Here is an 18837-nt window from a genome sequence, read left to right on the forward strand (position 1 = left end):
CTCCCCAGCCCGAATCATGCACCGGTGGGGTCCCTCGGCCTGGCCTGTGCCCTCTCGCAATCCTGGACCCCTCGGGGGATGTCGGAGAGCCAGTTTTGGCCCGATCCCACAGGCCAGGCCGAGGGACCCCACTGGTGCACGAATTCATGCACCTGGCCTCTCTCTCCATATGGTATCCAGTGCAGTCACTTGTCTCCACTATTACCTAAATCCAAACCACCATAAAATCTTGACTGGATTATCTTCAGAGCCTCCTGGACTGATGTTCTGCTTTCAATTTTGTCCCCTTTAATCTGTATTCAACATAACAGCCAGTGTGATCATGTTAAAACAAAAACAAGATCATATTATTTCTCAAAGCCCTCCAGTTGCTTCCCAGAATCTTGCTCAGAGTAAAAGCCAAAGTCCTTACCTTGTCCTACAATGCACTGTAGTCAAAGACCTGGCCCTCCTACTCTTCTCTTCACTCACACCACTGCACCACACTGCCTCTTCTCTCTGAACACTCCTGGCATGCTTCTGCCTCAGGACCCATGTCCCTGCCATTTCCTCTGCCTGGTAAGTGCCTGGCTCACTCCTTCACCTCCTTTAAAGTCTTTCCCCCAAAATGGCCACCATGTCTGAAATAGACACCTCAATAATCTAAAGTTTTCTCCTTAACTCTTATTCTCTAACATCTTACATATTTTATTCATTTTACTTACAACATTAAAATGTAAGCTTCATGAGGACAGGGATTTTATTTTTATTTACTGCTCTATCGTCAGCACCTAGGACAGAGCTGATCACATACTAGACACAAAATATATATTTGATGAGCAGACCATGAACGAATGACTTGTGGAAGAAAGACTGTACTTGTTCTATATTACCCAAAGGAATTGGGCCAGGATAGCAGTACACATAAAGTCATTTCAGAGTTGCTAATTCATATCTTGGGTAAAAATCATTTACTAGCTAATGTCATGTATGTTTCCAGTTGTTTAAGAAGATAGACTTAATATCAATAAAAATAACATTTTCTAACATGGCTTAGAAAAAATAGATCATTGGGGTGAGAGTTGTCTTTTGAAACTTTCAAACATAAAGTGAATAATCACTTGGTGATTGGATTAGAACAATAGTTCTCAACTGAGGCTGATTTGACCCACATGGACCGTATGGCAAATTTCTGGAGATATTTTGGTTGTCACAACTGGGGGGGTGCTACTGGCATCTAGTGGGTAGATCAGGGATACTGCTAACCATCTTACACAATAGCACCCCTCACACACACCCAAATAAAGAATTATCTAGCCCAAAATGTCAGTAGTGTCACAGTTGAGAACCTTGGTCAAATGAGTTTCTGAAGGTAGGGAATTCCTTGGAACTTACTTTTGTGAGTTTTAAACTTCTCCTTATAACATTTTTTATATCTTAATACCTATGCATTCTTACAATAATTAGAATAGTTTTTACTTCCTTCTGTGAGCCCCTATCATTGTATTATAATCACTGTAAAAATAAGTTTCATTATTTCCAAGGAAAACTAGGAAAAGTACAGCGGTGGGCAAAAGTAGGTGTACGTGTTGTGAGTAGACAAAACAGAGTTTATTCTTGTGTTATTATAATCATAACCTGCATGTCTTTTTTTCATACAAACAACTGTACACCTACTTTTGCCCACCCCTATATTGTTATTCAAATTCTTCTTGAAACTTAGAAATTTATTTAATTAATTAATTTTTTTTCACAGAAGATAACCCATGTAGATTGATTCCCTGGGGAAGAATTTGTGAAAAGAACCTTATAGATAACTTCAATGAAGAAGATACTGACCATTTTTCTGTAATTGGGATTTTTAAAAAAACTATTTTTGAATGCCAGTGGTGTTATCGTTGTGACAGTTCATGTTCATATTCCTGCCCTCCAGCCTTACCTCTGGTAAGGCAGATTTGTTCCTTTTGTGTATCTAGTTGCGTTCTTTCATAGGGAGACAAATAGTTAGATTTATGGTCTTGATCTGCCATTTTCTTTTCTTTTCTTTTTTAATATGTATTTTATTGATTTTTAGAGAGAGAGGAAGGGAGAGGGATAGAGAGATAGAAACATCATCGATTGGCTGCCTCCTGCACACCCCTACTGGGGATCGGGAATCGAACCGTTAACCTCCTGGTTCCTGGGTCACCGCTCAACTGCTGGGCCACACCGGCTGGGTGTGATCTGCCATTTTCTTATGTCAGGGGTCATTGTGCATAGCTGATTAGCACTTCATTTTTGTTTTCTTTCTTTACCAAAGGAGACTCACTGCTGATAAACTATTTGTTTTGAGGATTTCAGAAGTAAATAGCTGTGTTTTAATTATTCCTTGAATCAGTGAATAATTTTAGTGAGCGGGTTCAGTTATTATACTTCATGTCTTAATTTTGGTTCTGTTCACCTCTAAATGATTTTTACCACAACAACAACAACAACAACAAAAAAAAAAACAAGAAGAAGAAAGAAAATAGAATCATTTGAATTGGAAGAAAATCAATCTCCTATCATGAAGTAGATAAAGAATTAGTACCCTGTATTCCCATCTTAGAGCTGAAGTAACAGCCACAGCCTGGCACTAGAAAAAGACTTTTCTATACAGGCTCATAAATAAGCAGACAACATTCTTTATCCTTCAGCCTTATCCTTAATGCTTCAGTAAGAGTTGGAATCACTCATCATGACCATTTATAGTTGTTTTTCCAACTTGAAATGTTGTCCTTTGCTTGATAACATAGGGTGTAAGTTTCTAATAAAGTTTCGGATCCTCAAGTATTTTGAGTGTCTTTTCCAAGAACTCATAAAATTATAGTGTTTAAGAAATACCTCTCTATCTATTTTGGCTTAGAGGATGAACAGAGTACTTGAACTTCTCAGATAAAAAGCTTTGAAATACAAAATGTTCTTACAAGGATTTTATATTCTCTTTAAATGATGTAGTTGCATTTTTGTACTTGAGATTGTCCTTAGGACCCTCTCAGTCTTTCAACTCGTGTTAATAAAGGGAATACGAAAACAGAATTTTAAATAATGGTTAAATCTTAATCTTGGCTGCCTTGCCTCTGACATGTTTTCTGTGTGCCTACCCCTTGAATAGAACATGAAGGGAATTTTGATTTCTAAAGAATTTATTTAATAGGCAACCTATTTTATTTGTTTAGAAAGGTATGTAGTGCTAGCCCTAGCTGGTTTGGCTCAGTGGATAGAGCCTTGGCCTGCGAATTGAAGAGTCTCAGGTTCAGTTCTGGTCAAGGGCACATGCCTGGGTTGCAGGCTCTATACCCAGTGGGGGGCATGCAGGAGGCAGCCGATCAATGGTTCCCTCTTATCATTGATGTTTCTATCTTTCTCTCCCTCTCTCTTCCTCTCTGAAATCAGTAAAAATATTTAAAAGAAAAAAAAGAAAGGTATGTAGTGCTAGATAGACATGAACAGAGCAAGGACAATGGGCCTGGTACAGAAACTCACCAGGGCAGAAAGCCCCAGATGCCTAGCAAGGGGCAAAATTGGGAAAACAAGAACCTTGCCTCCAGGGTAATCTATCCTCCCCTAGGATATCCCTGGTCATGCAGTTTAGACCTCCTGACCTTTTCCTCCCTAAAGATAACATCCAGGCCTTAGTTGTATTTTAGCTTCAGGCCCAGAAAAGCAGCAAAACCAGACCAACAACCCCATGGCTGACCTCAGGACCAGCTGATTGATTGGCTGGCACCACCCATGTCCTAGTGCCAGCCAATCAATCAGTGGAGACCACAACCCTGAAAGGACACACCTGGAAAGCTGCTGACTATTCTATTACCATCCTCCCCTGGGACTGCCCCTAACATCTCCACCCTTAAAACCCTGTGGCCGGAGGGAGCCAGCCTGTGCCTTTCCCTTTCCCTCCCTCCCCGACCCTCCAAGCATCACTACCTTGTCATTCCCTTCTCCCTCTCCTTCCTCCACAGGCATGCATCCCCTAACCTCTAAGGGACCCCATGAGGCTTACATCCAGGGGAGCAGTGGGCAGCGACAGCTCATCCCAGGCTAACCCCCTGAACCTGTCTCCGAGGCCCCCTTCTCTTTGACTTCTCAGTGAGCCAAAGCAGCCCAGCCTAGGCTTTCCTGTTGCCTAAGTATATTTTTGCTGCCATCATCGACCCTATGTCCCCTTGGCTCCGTGCTGTGCAGCCCTTCCCTTTGGAAATCCCATCCTCCATCTCTTTTCTCTAAATTAAAATTTTCTTTAATCACCGTCTGAGATGGCTATTTAGCCTGCCTGTACGTACCATCACCCCATCCATGTTAATCTTTCCTGTACACTGTGCCTGCCTACATTATCCATGGACTCTTATGATCTCTGCTTCTGAACTCTCCTGTCTTCATCTTTAAAAAAATGCAGTTTGCTCAGTAGCACATTTTAATCTGGTTTTGCTGGCTATTGATTTTTCTGTTAAGTGATGTGTACCATGCATTGAATAGGAATCCTATATAATAAAAGCCTAATATGCTAAGTGTCCAGTTGTCCGGTTGGCCATTCAACCAATCAAAGGGTAATATGCTAATGATATGCCAAGGCCACTCAACCGCTTGCTATGACGTGCACTGACCACCAGGGGGCAGACAGTCGACCGGTTGACCAGTCACTATGACGTGCACTGACCACCAGGGGGCAGATGCTCTGACTGGTAGGTTAGCTTGCTGCTGGGGTCCAGCCGATCGGGACTGAGCGAGACAGGCCGAACACGTCCTGGAGCCCTCAGGCTGTCCCTCCCCTCATCCCTCCCCGACCCTGATTGTGCATCGGTGGGGTCCCTTGGCCTGGCCTGCACCCTCTCGCAATCCGGGCTGAGGGACCCCCCCCCCCGAGTGCATGAATTTCGTGCATCGGGCCTCTAATACATTATAAAGTCTGGGCAAATGGGCATGTATTGATATTCTTTTATCTTAGCCTCTTGGGCGCTGTGGTGCTTTTAAAAAATGAGACCAGCAGGAATCTCTGGTTAAGACTTATTCAGATTATGATCAATGCCTAAAATGACAATGTATGAATATATTGAGTCCTAATTAATGATGGCTTCTTGGTGGAATGCCATTCTATAAAAATATGACAAATACAGCTCATAAAATTATTTGATAATGTCTTTTATTTTGAGAAATATGTTCCCATAATGCTTCCAAGAGAGCAGTAACAAAATATTTTACTTTTGCTCTGTATGCGACAAATGAAAACAATTTTAATATCTTGGCTGTCACACAGACTTATTCTTGGTTAGACTGTATTTTCTGTGTACAGTGGAACCTTGGTTCTCGAACTTAATTTGTTCCAGAAGGCTGTTTGAGAAACGATTTGTTCGAAAACCAGATCATTTTTTTCCATTAGAAATAATGTCAATCGAATTAATCCATTCCAGACCCTTAAATGGTTCCCTGTTTTAAACTTTCTAATGTACTGTTTAATCTATAAGCAAATACTTCTTTTCCTAAATTTATCAAACCACCCCCTACTAGCCTTAAATGAATCACTTTCAGCACTCGTTCCAGGGGAGTTGCATCTTGCTTTTTCACATAGCATTGCCTCTGAAATTGTAACCAGCTAACTGCTTTACACTTATCCCAATCAACAACAGTTTTTCCTACCTCTTCAATAGCCTGTGATCACTGTTTTATGAGCACTTTCACACCCTTAGCAACTTCAGCACACTTGATGGCCTCTTAATGTTTTAAAATTGTGATAAGTGTACATTTTGCCATCAACAAAAGCAAACAAAACACACAAAACATTAAAATATTCACAGCACGCTTTTCTGATTTCCTGAGATGTTCACAAAGGAGATTTAGCTGTAAACTGACTGGAATTTCTCCTTTGTTTGTGGCCTGAGAAATGTTTTTGTCATGCTGATATGTCCACATGAAAGGGTTGTCAGGTTGAGAACTGAAGTTCTGTTAGAAAACTGAGACCTTTTTTCCTATGAACAACTTGGTCAAGAACCAAATTGTTCGAGATGGGAGACATTCGAAAACCGAGGTTTGACTGTAGTATGTTTTGAGATTCCTTAAATCAAAACCTTCTTTCTCCTATTGTGTTTAAATGACTTTTAGTAAAGGAAATTTCTCTTGCTTAGGATTGCAGCTCTTGGTTCTTCACAGCATGACTAGGGCCAGATAGCTCCATGTATGGTCGTTTGCTGAGTTTGTTCATAGGTTCATTTGTTCAATATTTATTTGACAAATATTTATAAAGTATATACTGTGTGTCAGGCACTTTCTTACAACTCTGTTTTGGTGTTGTTATTTTTTAATCATTTCAGGACTGATGAGGAATATATTAATATCTCAAGATGGTGTTAAATTGGGATCATGTGTTTTCAAAAAGAAGCATCTGAATCATTGTATTGTTCCACACTGAGGCAACCTTGGGGGGCCATGATCCCCATTCTTAAGCTTGTAAGGATCATGATGCTTGCAAAGCTGTTTCAGGTGTTTTATGACAGTTCATAACGACTGCTTGCTGCCTGCCTGTCCTAATCCCCTCAGTGATGAGGAACTCTTTTGTAATCATCTAGTCCCTGTGGAAGCACTTTCCAATGTCACCACTTGTCACCCATTATACCAGATCTATACTCACTTAAAACCATGTAAGCTACTTATGAGAGAATTGTTAATTGTGTGTTTTATCTGATGTTGTCATGGACTTAGCATGTGATTAATAAACCACTGGTCTCTTAAAGCTGTTTTTGAAAAATTGTATTTAAAACTATATCAAAATTGCTACTTTAGATGCTATATAAATTGACAGATTACCTCCTGTTACACAAATAAGGAAACTTACTACTCATTTCATGAGGAGAGGTACCACTGCCAGCCATTTTGCCATCAGCAAGGCTTCTGAATTGCTTCTAACTGTAGTGGCTTGTGATGTACCCTCGCACGAAGAGACACTGTACCTTGGGTCTCCTAGTAGGTCAGTGGCAGAAGAATAAATGAAACATTGGTATGTAGCTTCAATATAAGACAGCAAAGCTCAAAAGGTTACGTTTTGCTTACTCTTTGTCTCTCCCTCTTTCTTTTTAAAGGAGTGGTGAATGTGTTGCTGACAACTCCACTCTGGGTGGTAAACACCAGACTAAAGCTGCAAGGGGCAAAATTTAGGAATGAAGACATTGTACCAACCAACTACAAAGGTATTATTGGTAAGTGTCTCTGTGAGTTTCTATTTAAGGGTTTTCTTTGTATTTGGAATTTATTGCCACAATAATTCTATATAATAAAATAATAAAAGGCTAATGTACAAATCAACTGAACGGCAGAATGACCAGTTGCTATGACACGCACTGACCACCAGGGGGCAGATGCTCAGCGCAGGAGCTGCCCCCTGATGGTCAGTGCACTCCCACAGGGGGAGCGCCACTCAGCCAGAAGCCAGGCTTATGGCTAGCAGGTGCAGCAGCGGTGGCAGGAGCCTCTCCCACCTCCTCAGCAGCGCTAAGCCCTCAGTCAGACATCCCTCGAGGTCTCCCGGACTGCGAGAGGGCGCAGGCTGAGCTGAGAGATCCCCTCCCCCCATGTGCAATAATTTCATGCACCGGGCCTCTAGTCCTACCCAGTAAAAGAATAATATGCAAATTGACCGCACCTCTGCTATGCCCAAACCATGCCCACCAGCCAATCAGGGTGAGTATGCAAATTAACCCAACCAAGATGGTGGATAATTTGCATATCAAGACACCGTAGAAAGAAGCCAAGCCTGCAGAAGGGAGTGAAGCTGCGGAGAAGCAAGCAAGGGGGGCGGCGGAGAAGGAAGGGAAGCAGGCGGGGCGGGGGGAGAAGGGAGGAAAGCAGGCAGAGCAGCGACTACAGCAGGAAGCCCTATTGCAAGAATCTTCCTGCAACGGGCCACTAGTCTTATATAAAAGACAACCTCAAATCTCAACATTCAATAGTAAGCATTTGTTTAGTTTAGCTCATGTGTCTTAGAATTGACAGGAATTTGACTCCTCTAGGCCAACCCCAGCCTGGGAGTCTCAGCTCCATGTGTCTCATCACCTTCCTGGCACCAGCTTGAGCATATTCTTCTCTTGGTAATGGTGATGTACAAGAGGACACACCCAGTCGTTCAAGCATACTTTGAGTCCCTTTTTGAATCTTGACTGCTAACATCCTGTTGGCCAAAGCATATTACATGGCCAAACTCAAAGCCATGGGGTAGAGAAGTAACCTCTACCTTGGAGTGTGGGTGGGAGGGGTTGAGTATATCTGAAGAATAATCTACTGTACTTTTTTTCCCTAGTGTTAGCTTTAGACAAAGATACCAGATTAATGTCTGCTATCCATGAGCTTCTGCTTTCTAATAGTATCACACTGCCAGGCTCTCCTTTCCTGTGTTTGCAATGACAGTGATTTTCTTATAAGTCAGTCCTATAAAATGGACTCCAAGGAACTATGTTGTCATTTGTTTTACTGGCCTTTGTTGTGAAACACATAGGCTGTCACTTCACAATTCTCTGTAATACAGAGTTCCCAGAGTTGGTGATTCCTTAGGAAAACTTGACATTCTGACTCCAGATTATCAAAAGGAGTTCCCTGATTGAAGTTGTCTCTCAATAACTTGGTGACTGTCAGTATCTGATAATTATCAAAAAGTAGTTAACTGATGAACTTGCCCCTAAAATATTACAAGAAGGAAATCTTTTTTTAAAAAAAAAAATTTTTTTTATTGATTTCAGAGAGGAAGGGAGACGGAGAAAGAGAGAGAAACATCAGTGATGAGAGAGAATAATTGATCGGCTACCTCCTGCACTCCCCATATTGGGGATTGAGCCCATAAGCTGGGCATATACCTTGACTGGGAATTGAACCATGACCTCCTGGTTCATAGATCAACGCTCAACCACTGAGCCATGCCAGCTGGGCAAGAAGGAAATCTTGATAGAACCATTTGAACAGAATTTGCCTTGTCTTCTCTAGTTATGGGATTGTCATCAGATTGTCCTTGATTTCTTGCTTAGATGCTTTTCAGCAGATCATTCGAGATGAAGGAATCTTGTCTTTATGGAATGGCACATTTCCCTCCTTGCTGCTGGTTTTCAATCCTGCCATCCAGTTCATGTTCTATGAAGGTTTAAAACGGCAACTTTTAAAGAAACGAATGAAGGTAATACTGATTTTAGAAGCAGCAAACAGTAATCTCCTGTTCTTATTGTTTAGATTGACATGATTCATCTTTCTTTGCTTTCCAGCTTTCTTCATTGGATGTGTTCATCATTGGTGCAGTAGCCAAAGCGATTGCCACCACAGTTACCTATCCCATGCAGACAGTACAGTCGATTCTGAGGGTGAGTGCTGGGGTTCTTCCTGCATTTAGTCAAACAGCATTCTAAAATACGTGGTTTCTCTGTTTAAAGCAAGTTAAGCATTCCTCATTCATTTTCCCATTTGTCTTATATTTTGCTAACCAGGCTGGCTGTCACTTGGTGTCCTATTTGACTTGGAACGAAGTTTACATTTGCAATTTCTTAAGTAACAATAGTGTCTCAGAAAACCCAAATGTAGAGAAAGGTTCTTGACTCAGGAAAGTGTAAGTTTGAATACTTCTCATTCAAGAGAAGGTGCCCTAGGGCAAATTATCCTTTACAAAATCAGAGGTTGATTCCTGTAGTTTATTTTAGAGGAATTAATGGTTTTGCTTTTTTTTTTTTTTTTTACTGCTCCAGTCAACAAAAGAGACATTTTATTGAGGCCCCAGGGTCTCAGTTCAGCTGGAAGGCTGCCCTGTTGGCCCAAAGAGGTGGTGGAGGGGCCTTATTTAACTTCTTGGGGCGCAGGTTGTTGGTGTGGCCACCCTTCTTCTTTCAACAGTTGACAGCACAGGGGTGCAGGCAGGTGTAATCTTGTCACAATTACACTTCTAGGCTAGCTGGCGGAGGGAGGATTCGATGATGTCACCCCTCAAACAAAGCACCAAGTGCAGGGTGGACTCTGAATATTGTAGTCTAAGAGAATGTGGCCATCCTCCAGTGGTTTGCCTGCAAAAATCAGACACTGCTGGTCAGGCAGGATGCCCTCCTTGTTTGGGATTTAGCTTTGACATTCTCAGTGGTGTCACTGGGCTCAACCTCAAGGGTGATGGTCTTACCAGTCAGGGTCTTCACAAGGTTTGCATCTCTGCATCTGCTAATGGTTTTGCTTTTTTGGACACTTTCAAATTTCTGGGTTATTCATCCAAAAGTTTATTAAGTGCCCACTCTGTGTGAAGATCTGGGTACACATGGCGAATAAAATAGTCATAATCCCTGCCTCCACGGAGGTAATTGAGAAGAGAATGAACAAGTAAATAAGCAAAATAAATACAAACTGAGAACATAACTACAAAGAAAATAAGCAGCATTCTGTGACTTGGTGGAGAGGTGCTTGTTGGGGATCTCCTTACATAGGATGGTTGGGATGGGTTCCTCAGAGGAGGCATTGGCAAGACTTAAAGTGAGATAAGGATCCAGCTATGTGAAGAACATTGTAGGTAGAGGGAACATGATGTGCTAAGAGTTTGGTGAATCCTAGGAACCGAAAGGAGGCCACTGTGGGTGGAGAATGGCTTAGGATGAGATTGGAAAAGTAGCAGGGAAGGTCTAGAGTTTACTCGAAATTCGTGGGAAGCCTTTGAAGGGTTTTACACTAGGGAGTAATGTGTTCTGATTTACAATTCTAGATCAGTGTGGCTATTCTGATGAATTGGTCAGAGGCTAAGAGAAAAGGGGGCTGGGAATCAGGTAAGAGGCCATTTCAGCAATACAGGTGAGAGGTGATGGTGGCAGTGGAGAGGAGAGAGATATGGAAAGAGTTATGATCTAGCCCAGCGGGCATAGCTCAGTGGTTGAGTGTCGACCTATGAACCAGGAGGTTATGGTTCGATTCCTGGTCAGAGCATATGCCCGGGTTGCAGGCTCGATCCCCAGTGTGGGGTGTGCAGAAGGCAGCCAATCAATGATTCTCATCATTGATGTTTCTATCTCTCTCAAATCAATAAAAATAAAACAGACCATAACTCTTTTTTTTAAAGAGTTATGGTCTGTTTTAGAGAAAAAAATTCAAAGAACTCATCGATGGATAAAATGGCAGTAGTAGTGAGAGTATGTCAGTTCAAAAAATTATAACCTCTTAAAAGTATTTTTACTAATGTACTATTTAAAACTTAGTACTTAATATAAAGGAATTCAGTAGCATTCAAATAATGTATTTTGACTTTATCATATAAACATAACAATGTGAAGAGCTTAAACTTTAGTGGTTCTAACTGGTTAGTATTTATCAGAACGTCTTAAAGGACTGGAAGTTAAGCCATACATACTATCAATATTTATATCTTCATCGTGGGCGTGTATTTTTTCTTTTGAGGTAGAATTTTCCCCATGATTCTCTGTAAAGTGAAAAATTCTCTTGCTTGCTTCATTGAAACATATTTCTTGTTTTCACTTATTTCACTGAAACATAGAGGATTAATTAAATCTACATACTAATTGGATATTTTTATTACTGTATGGTGTGTAAGACATCACTCTCAACAGAATTTACTCTGCAGGTACAAAATAAGATAAAGAAAGCAGTACTACACAGTCTTTTTTTTTTCCCTCCTTCCCCAGTTTGGACGTCACAGACTTAACCCAGAAAACAGAACATTGGGGAGTCTTCGCAATGTTCTCTATCTTCTTCACCAGCGAGTAAGGTGCGTTTTCAACAGCCCCCTCTGCTGGGGAGCGGCTGGGTTTGCTGACCTTGCACTACTGCCTTTTCAGTGGCAGCCTGGAAACCTCTCCCTTGGATTCTGTGCGCAGACATTTCTCATTTTCGGGGTTTGGTGCAATATGACAGAACTTTAGAAAATTAGGGAAAGTTCAGGTCCTTGTACTTTGTTATAAATATGCAGAACTCCTGTATAACGGGAACCCTCCAAAATCTAATATACTGTTCTGCTTGAGTGGCATATCCTGTGATCTCTCTCAGAGATAGAAATAAGTAGGAATTATAGAGCAGTAGTCATAGGAAGGAAGGAAGCGGGCAGTAGGGAGAGTAATAACACTTATAATTATGATAGTAATGATGGTAAGAGTAACTAACATTTTTGAGTGTTTGCTTTGTGGCAGACACTGATCTTGATGCTTTATGTGGGCAATATCACTTAATCCGAACAGTAGTCCTGTGAGGCATGTACTTTCGTCATTTCCTTGTTTTGTTTCAAGAAACTGATCCTTAGGGACATCAAATAAGGCAGGAGCCTCCTTTGAAAGAGGAAGTGGGAATATAGCTTGGCATTTGGAAAGCAGCTTGGCATTTTCTTAAAAAGTTAGACACACTTCCCATAGGACCCAGCCATTCCACCTGAGGGACATGAAATGTCTCTGCACAAAAACTTGTACAAAGTGTTAATAGCAGCTTTATTTGTAAGAGTCAAAAACTGGAAACAACTCAAATGTTCATCGTCGGGTGAATAGATACATAAATTGTGATATTTCTATATAATGGCATACTGAGAAATAAAAAAAGTAGGAATTATTGATTCATGCAGCAACATGGATGAATCTCAAAATAATTATGCTGAGTGAAAGCAGTCAGACATGATTCTACTTATATAAAACTTAGAAAATGCAGATCCCTAGTGACAGAAAGCAGATCAGTAGTTACCTGGGGCCAGGGTAGGAGGAGGGAGGGAATGATTACAAAGAGACCTGAGGATACTTTGGGGGGGGGGTGATATGTTCACTATCTTGAATGTAGTGATGGTTTTGTGGGTATGTACATCAGTTAAAACTCATCATAACTTCTGTCCGACTTGGCTACAACTCTGAGGTTCCCATTCCTCCATCCCCCTGGGATTTAATTATTTGCTAGAGTGTCTCACAGATCTCAGGAAACATTTATGTTACCATTTTATTAAAGGATGTCATGCTACACGAACAGCCAGATGAAGAGCTGCACAGGGTAAGGTCTGGGAGGGTCCCATCACAGGAGCATCTGTGCCCATGAAGTTGGAGTGCATCACCCTTCCGGGGCATGGATGTGTTCACCCACCTGAGAGCTCTTTGAACCCCATACTGTTGGGTTTTATGAAGGTTTCATCATGTGGGCACAATCTGTCAATTCTTTGTCTGGCTCTCTCCCCTTTCTGGAGGATGGAGGTGGGGCTCAGAATTCCAAGCTTTTGATCATGGCTTACCACTCCCCCCTCACCCCCGCTGCGCCATCCAGGAGCCCACCAAGAGTCATCTCATTACAATAGAAGACACTTCAATTACCCAGGATATTCTGATATTTAGAGACTCTGTCAGGATCCAGAGTCAGAGACCAAATATTAGAACAAGAGATGATCCTGTTGCTCTTATCACTCAAGTAATCACAAGGGTTTTAGGAGCTCTCTGTGCCAGGAACCAGGGACAGAGACCAATATGCATACTTTCTGTTATCTCACAGCATACCTCACCTTGAGAAACACTGAAGTGGACTTTCTTGGGGGAACATAATTCACGTTAATTAATGAACTAGCAATTAATGCGTCAAGGCTTTTCATTGCTATTTATCACATGATTTGCCCCAAATCATAGGTTTTCACACTTAGCAATTAAAATATAGACTAGCTTGTGCATGGAGCACTTGATCAGCTGTACTATCTCAGTGTTCATGCTGTATATAGGCCTGGAGTTGCTTATGAGATCAGTTCACTCTCAACATGCAGGAGCTGTGGAGAAATCATTTACTCTGACCTTTTGGTTTTAGCTGAAGCAGTCTTCTCTGTGGTTAGAGCAGTGGTTCTAAATGGCTGGTCTCCACCTGGGAATTTATTAGAAATGCAGATTCTTGAGTTCCATCCCAGGCTTAATAAATCAGAAACTCTGGGGATGTGACCCAGCAATCTGTGGTTCAATAAGCCCTTCAGGTGATTCTGATGTAGTACGCTAACTTTGAGAACCCCTGGGTTAGAAGACCAAATGTATAGGAAGACTGAAAAACAGGTAGCTTTCACTTTTGTCATTTTGCCTAGTTCTATTGAAGCTAAAATGATCTAAAACAATTTGCAGTTTTCCTACCATTTAAGGACTATTAAGTTGAAATAACTGAGTTGGGAGAGTGTTAAAGATCTAAAAGTTCTTAGAACTCAGATCTTGGCATTGAGATGGTTTTAGGATTTGCATCCTATCTGGGATATTGTCAGCATTCTGCTAATTAATGGTGATTATAAAGACAAAAGGATTGGTGGCTCGTGAATACTGAACTTTAATCGGTCTTCAAGTGCCTTGACAGATAATAAATAGTTTGACAACAGAAGTCTGTTACTATCTAAAACTTCCATTGCTTGTTTTAATCCTGAAGATAAACCTTTGCAAAGTCGCCATCAAAGTAGCGACTGTTTCTTTGATGCAGGAGTTGACTTTTATAAAGAAAATCTCTCATTTTATGTTTCGAACTTCTTTTCTTTTAGGAGATTTGGAATAATAGGACTCTACAAAGGCCTTGAAGCCAAACTGCTACAGACAGTCCTCACTGCTGCTCTCATGTTCCTTGTGTATGAGAAACTGGTGGCCGCCACCTTCACAGTTATGGGGCTGAAGAGTGGACCCAAGCACTGAGACACCTTCCCCTGCAGAGCGCGGACAGGTGCTCAAGATGGGAGTTTCTTTCTGTTCGAAGAGAAGTGATTCTTTTTTTTACTTTTGCTCTTTCCACCGTGAATTTTTACCCTCGTTGGCTTTAAATGTATTTAAGGGTAAACATAGAGGATAGCCAACTTAATTTTTATGATGATTGGTTGAATTTTGTGGGGGAGGTTGGACTGGTGGTTATATGAAGAGAAAGCATTATTGAAAACCTAAAATTAAAAGTTTGTGGATTGATTAGTTTTCTTAATGAACTATTAAGAAAGAATGGACTATTGCTCTCATGTGTAATCTTTTCTAGTTAAAGTATTCCTTAAATTTACCAACTGTTCTCTTTTCCTGACCTCTCCCCCAGGTTCTAGAACAAATTTTATGCCATGAAATTCTCCTCATATGCCTTTTATGTCTTAATCTTGTTATTTTCCTCACTGAAAATAATATTATGACTATGTCATGAGAGCATGATTTTATTTTTGTTGGATTTTTTTCTGCTTAAGGAAAGGTGTCTTCTTTAGTACATGAGCTATTTATTTTGTGAGAGAAATTAAAATTATTAATCCCAAATGATTCTCTTATAAACTATTTGTAAACATCACTTATTCATTAGTATTTGACATAATTTTAAAATATTTATTTTTAATCAACTCTTTGATTACGAAAGGCTTGAAGTGTTAGGTTTATCCAAACACGCCTCAATCAAGTCAAGCCCCAATAAATTGTCAGCACCTTTATTAAGATATTACATTGAATTGACAACTACCTGGTAAAGATCACAGAAAAGGGGAAGGGAGCAAATATCTTGTTTAGGCTCTGGAATATTATCTCCCTTATCAAACTCTTGGAGGAGGCTGTATTTTTTTTTTTTTTACAATAAACATATGATTGAGATTATTTCTATTGGGAAACATTCCTTAGAGTCCTGCTACTCAAAGTGTGGTGTGTCAAGCAGTAGTATTGAGAGCTGGTTGGACATGCAGGCCCAGATCTTCTGAATTATAGTCTGCATTTTAACAAGAAGAACAGGTGATTCATACTCAGATTAAAGTTGCAGAGACCTTAGCACACCTGACCCAACAGAGGATATGATTGTTTTCAATTATGGAAACCAAGACAAATATTGTTCTCAAAGGAAAGATGGACTAAGCAGTGATGGCGAACCTATGACACGCGTATCAGCACTGACACGTGTAGCCATTTCTGATGACACATGGCCGGATGCCGAGGATGAAACATTTGCTGCTCCTGAGGATGAAACATTTGCGACTAGAGTCTTGGAGTTAGTTTTTTCCTCTAAGTGACACACTACCTGAGTTATGCTCAGTTTTTTGGTGACGTTTGATACACCAAGCTCAAAAGGTTGCCCATCACTGGAATGTATTAAAACAACCTCTGGAAAAACCGGGAGTCCTATGTCATTTACTTTTCCCTCATAGCACAGGTTAAGGTGGTAGGGCTTGTAGTATGTAGCTAGGAGGGAATTAGACATCTCAAGCCACTCAAGAAACAAACTCTTCACATTAGTAAACTAGCTTTTTGGGTTCCTGTGACTTAATTTTTTATCCCTATAATAAAATGACAGGCTTTTTATGTATAAATAAATATAATTCAGTCAGAGAGAGTAATAATGAAGTATCTGTGGACTGTGGTATTTAGTTCCATTTTGAGAGGAGACATTTCTTTCTGTTATTTTACCTCTGGCCACTTTGGTAATTTCAAAATATGTGATTATCAAACTAGTAATAATTGAAAAATCATTGTGTTGGTCTAGAAAACAAGAATTGGGAGGAGCTACTAACTGGGGACTAGACTGAATACTCGTCCTTTATTTAAAACAGAATGGTAGGCAGAATTGGCCCATTACTACTTTTTATTTTACTTAAGGTTTGTGAGTATCTGTGGTGGGGCTTGGGTGGGAAGCACAGAATTGATTTTGATTTTTATGCAGGAGAAGAATGATGATAAAGGTGCCATGTGTATGTTTGTTTTTGTTTTAATTATACAGTTCACGTTGGAACTTGAATTTTGAGCTCAGGTATTGTGGAATGGTATGTTTGCATAATTTCCAAGGCAAATTATATAGTTACTAGAGGCCCAGTGCACAACATTTGTGCACTTGGAGTGGGGTCCCTTCAGCCCAGCCTTTCGCAGTCTGGGAGCCCTCAGGGGATGTCCAAATGACGAATTAGGCCCGCTCCCCGTGGTGACCGGGCCTAAGCCGTCAATCAGACATCCTTACCGCTGCTGTGGAGGCGGGCTGCTGCGCTCACCAGCTGTCAGCCTGGCTTGTGGCTGAGGGGCACTCCCCCTATGGGAACGCACTGACCACTAGGGGGCAGCTCCTTCATTGAGTGTCTGCCCCCTGGTGGTCAGTGCGCGTCATAGCGACCAATCGTACCACTGTTCAGTCTATTTGCATATTACCCTTTTATTATATAGGATATTAAGTTTTTATGATGTGAGAATGTATTTGATGTTTTTTTCTGATTTTGTGAGGGACCAACTTAATACTGAGGTTTTATGTTCCCTTATAGACTCACTAATTGAAACTTAGGTAATGACTTGCCTAGTTTTATAATCTTTGATTAATAAGGTATTTGAGAAAACTAGATTTGGGAAATTGAAATTTTTCTTTTTGATTCTTTATGCAGTTTCTCTAGAGTGTGAGCATTAAGAACCTTAGAGATTATATAAGTGTCACTGCAGTAGAAAATTTAATGTCTGTAAGTATTTAATCTGGGTTTTGAATTGACATGAAAATGCTACCCATGTCTATTTTACAGTTGTTTGAAACACAGAAATAGGAATTACCATAAGAACATAAGCAGTGGGAGTTAGAATCTTGGGTTTTATTCCCAGCTCTGCCACTGACTAGCAAATTACGTCATCTCTTTGTGCTTCAGTGTTTTGATAAGTGGAGATAATAATACTCACTACCCACTTCAGAGGATGTTCGAGAGCTAATGATGTCAGCTAAATCCCTTTATGATTGTGGGAGAGGATAGAGGGAAGATCCCTTTATGATCATGGGAGAGGGAAGAGCTGAGTGAAACTTGTGACAGTGCCTAGATTTATATAGCAATTTTCCTTCTTAAAGCTTATACACTTTCTCATTTTATGATCCCAATATCTCTGTGAAATAGGTAGGGACAAATAACAATATTCCCATTTAATTAACAAGGAAATTGAACTATCAAATGATTTGCCTGGTTGGAGCCAGGACTAGAGTGAGTATCCTATGGTATAAAGTAGTGATTAAAAGAATGGGTTCTAAAAAAAAAAAAAGAATGGGTTCTGGAATTAAGTTCAACTCTGGTCCCGTTTCTTACCAGCTGTGGAAACAAAGTAATTACTGAACTTGTATAAAAATTTGTTTCCTTAACTGTGAAATAGAGATCTTGATAAAACTACCTCACAATGTGGTTGTGAGGATTAAATAAGATCATATAAATTGTTTAGCGCAGTGCTTGCCACATGAGAAGAGCTAGATAAATGTTAGCAGCGACTACTATTATAGTATTACTAGAGGCCTGGTGCACAAAAATCCATGCACTTGGCGGGTCTCTCAGCCTGGGCTGCAACCAGGACCCCTCGGGGGATGTCCAACTGATGGCTTAGGTCCACTCCCTAGGGCAGTGGTAGGCAAACCGCGGCTCGCAAGCCACATGCGGCTCTTTGGCCCCTTGAGTGTGGCTCTTCCACAAAATACCACGGCCTGGGTGAGTCTATTTTGAAGAAGTGGCATTAGAAGAAGTTTAAGTTTAAAAAATTAGGCTCTCAAAAGAAATTTCAATTGTTGTACTGTTGATATTTGGCTCTGTTGACTAATGAGTTTGCCAACCACAGCCCTAGGGGATCAGGCCCAAGCTGGCAGTCAGACATCCCTCTGGCAGCCCAGGAGCCCTCAGGGGATGTCCGACTAATGGTTTAGGCCCGTTCCCCAGGAGAGCGGGCCTAAGTTGGCAGTCAGACATCCCGCTGGCAGCCCGGGAGCCCTCAGGGGATGTCCGACTAATGGCTTAGGACCACTCCCCGCGGGGAGCAGGCCTAAGCCAATAGTCAGACATCCTTAGCGCTGCCGCGAAGGTGGGAGAAGCTCCCACCACTGCCACTTCACTGGTCAGCCATGAGCCAGCTTCTGGCTGAGCGGCACTCCCCCTGTGGAAGTGCACTGACCACCAGGGGGCAGCTCCTGTGTTGAGCG

The 18837-nt window shown here is 41.1% G+C and overlaps 1 protein-coding gene across 1 annotated transcript in view; it reads left to right on the forward strand.

Moving 5' to 3' along the window:
• SLC25A17 (solute carrier family 25 member 17) overlaps positions 1-15090 on the forward strand; it is a 34309-nt gene extending 19219 nt beyond the window's left edge. The window contains exons 5-9 of the mRNA XM_079773384.1: positions 7071-7187; positions 9003-9148; positions 9234-9329; positions 11631-11713; positions 14462-15090. Of these exons, the coding sequence (XP_079629510.1) occupies positions 7071-7187; positions 9003-9148; positions 9234-9329; positions 11631-11713; positions 14462-14609 (590 nt within the window). The 3' untranslated portion in view covers positions 14610-15090. The remainder of the gene's footprint in view (positions 1-7070; positions 7188-9002; positions 9149-9233; positions 9330-11630; positions 11714-14461) is intronic.
• The last annotated feature ends 3747 nt before the right edge of the window (positions 15091-18837 follow it).

The sequence above is a fragment of the Cnephaeus nilssonii genome, assembly GCF_951640355.1.
Source record: "Cnephaeus nilssonii genome assembly, chromosome: 6".
NCBI classification, from domain to species: Eukaryota; Metazoa; Chordata; class Mammalia; order Chiroptera; family Vespertilionidae; genus Cnephaeus; species Cnephaeus nilssonii.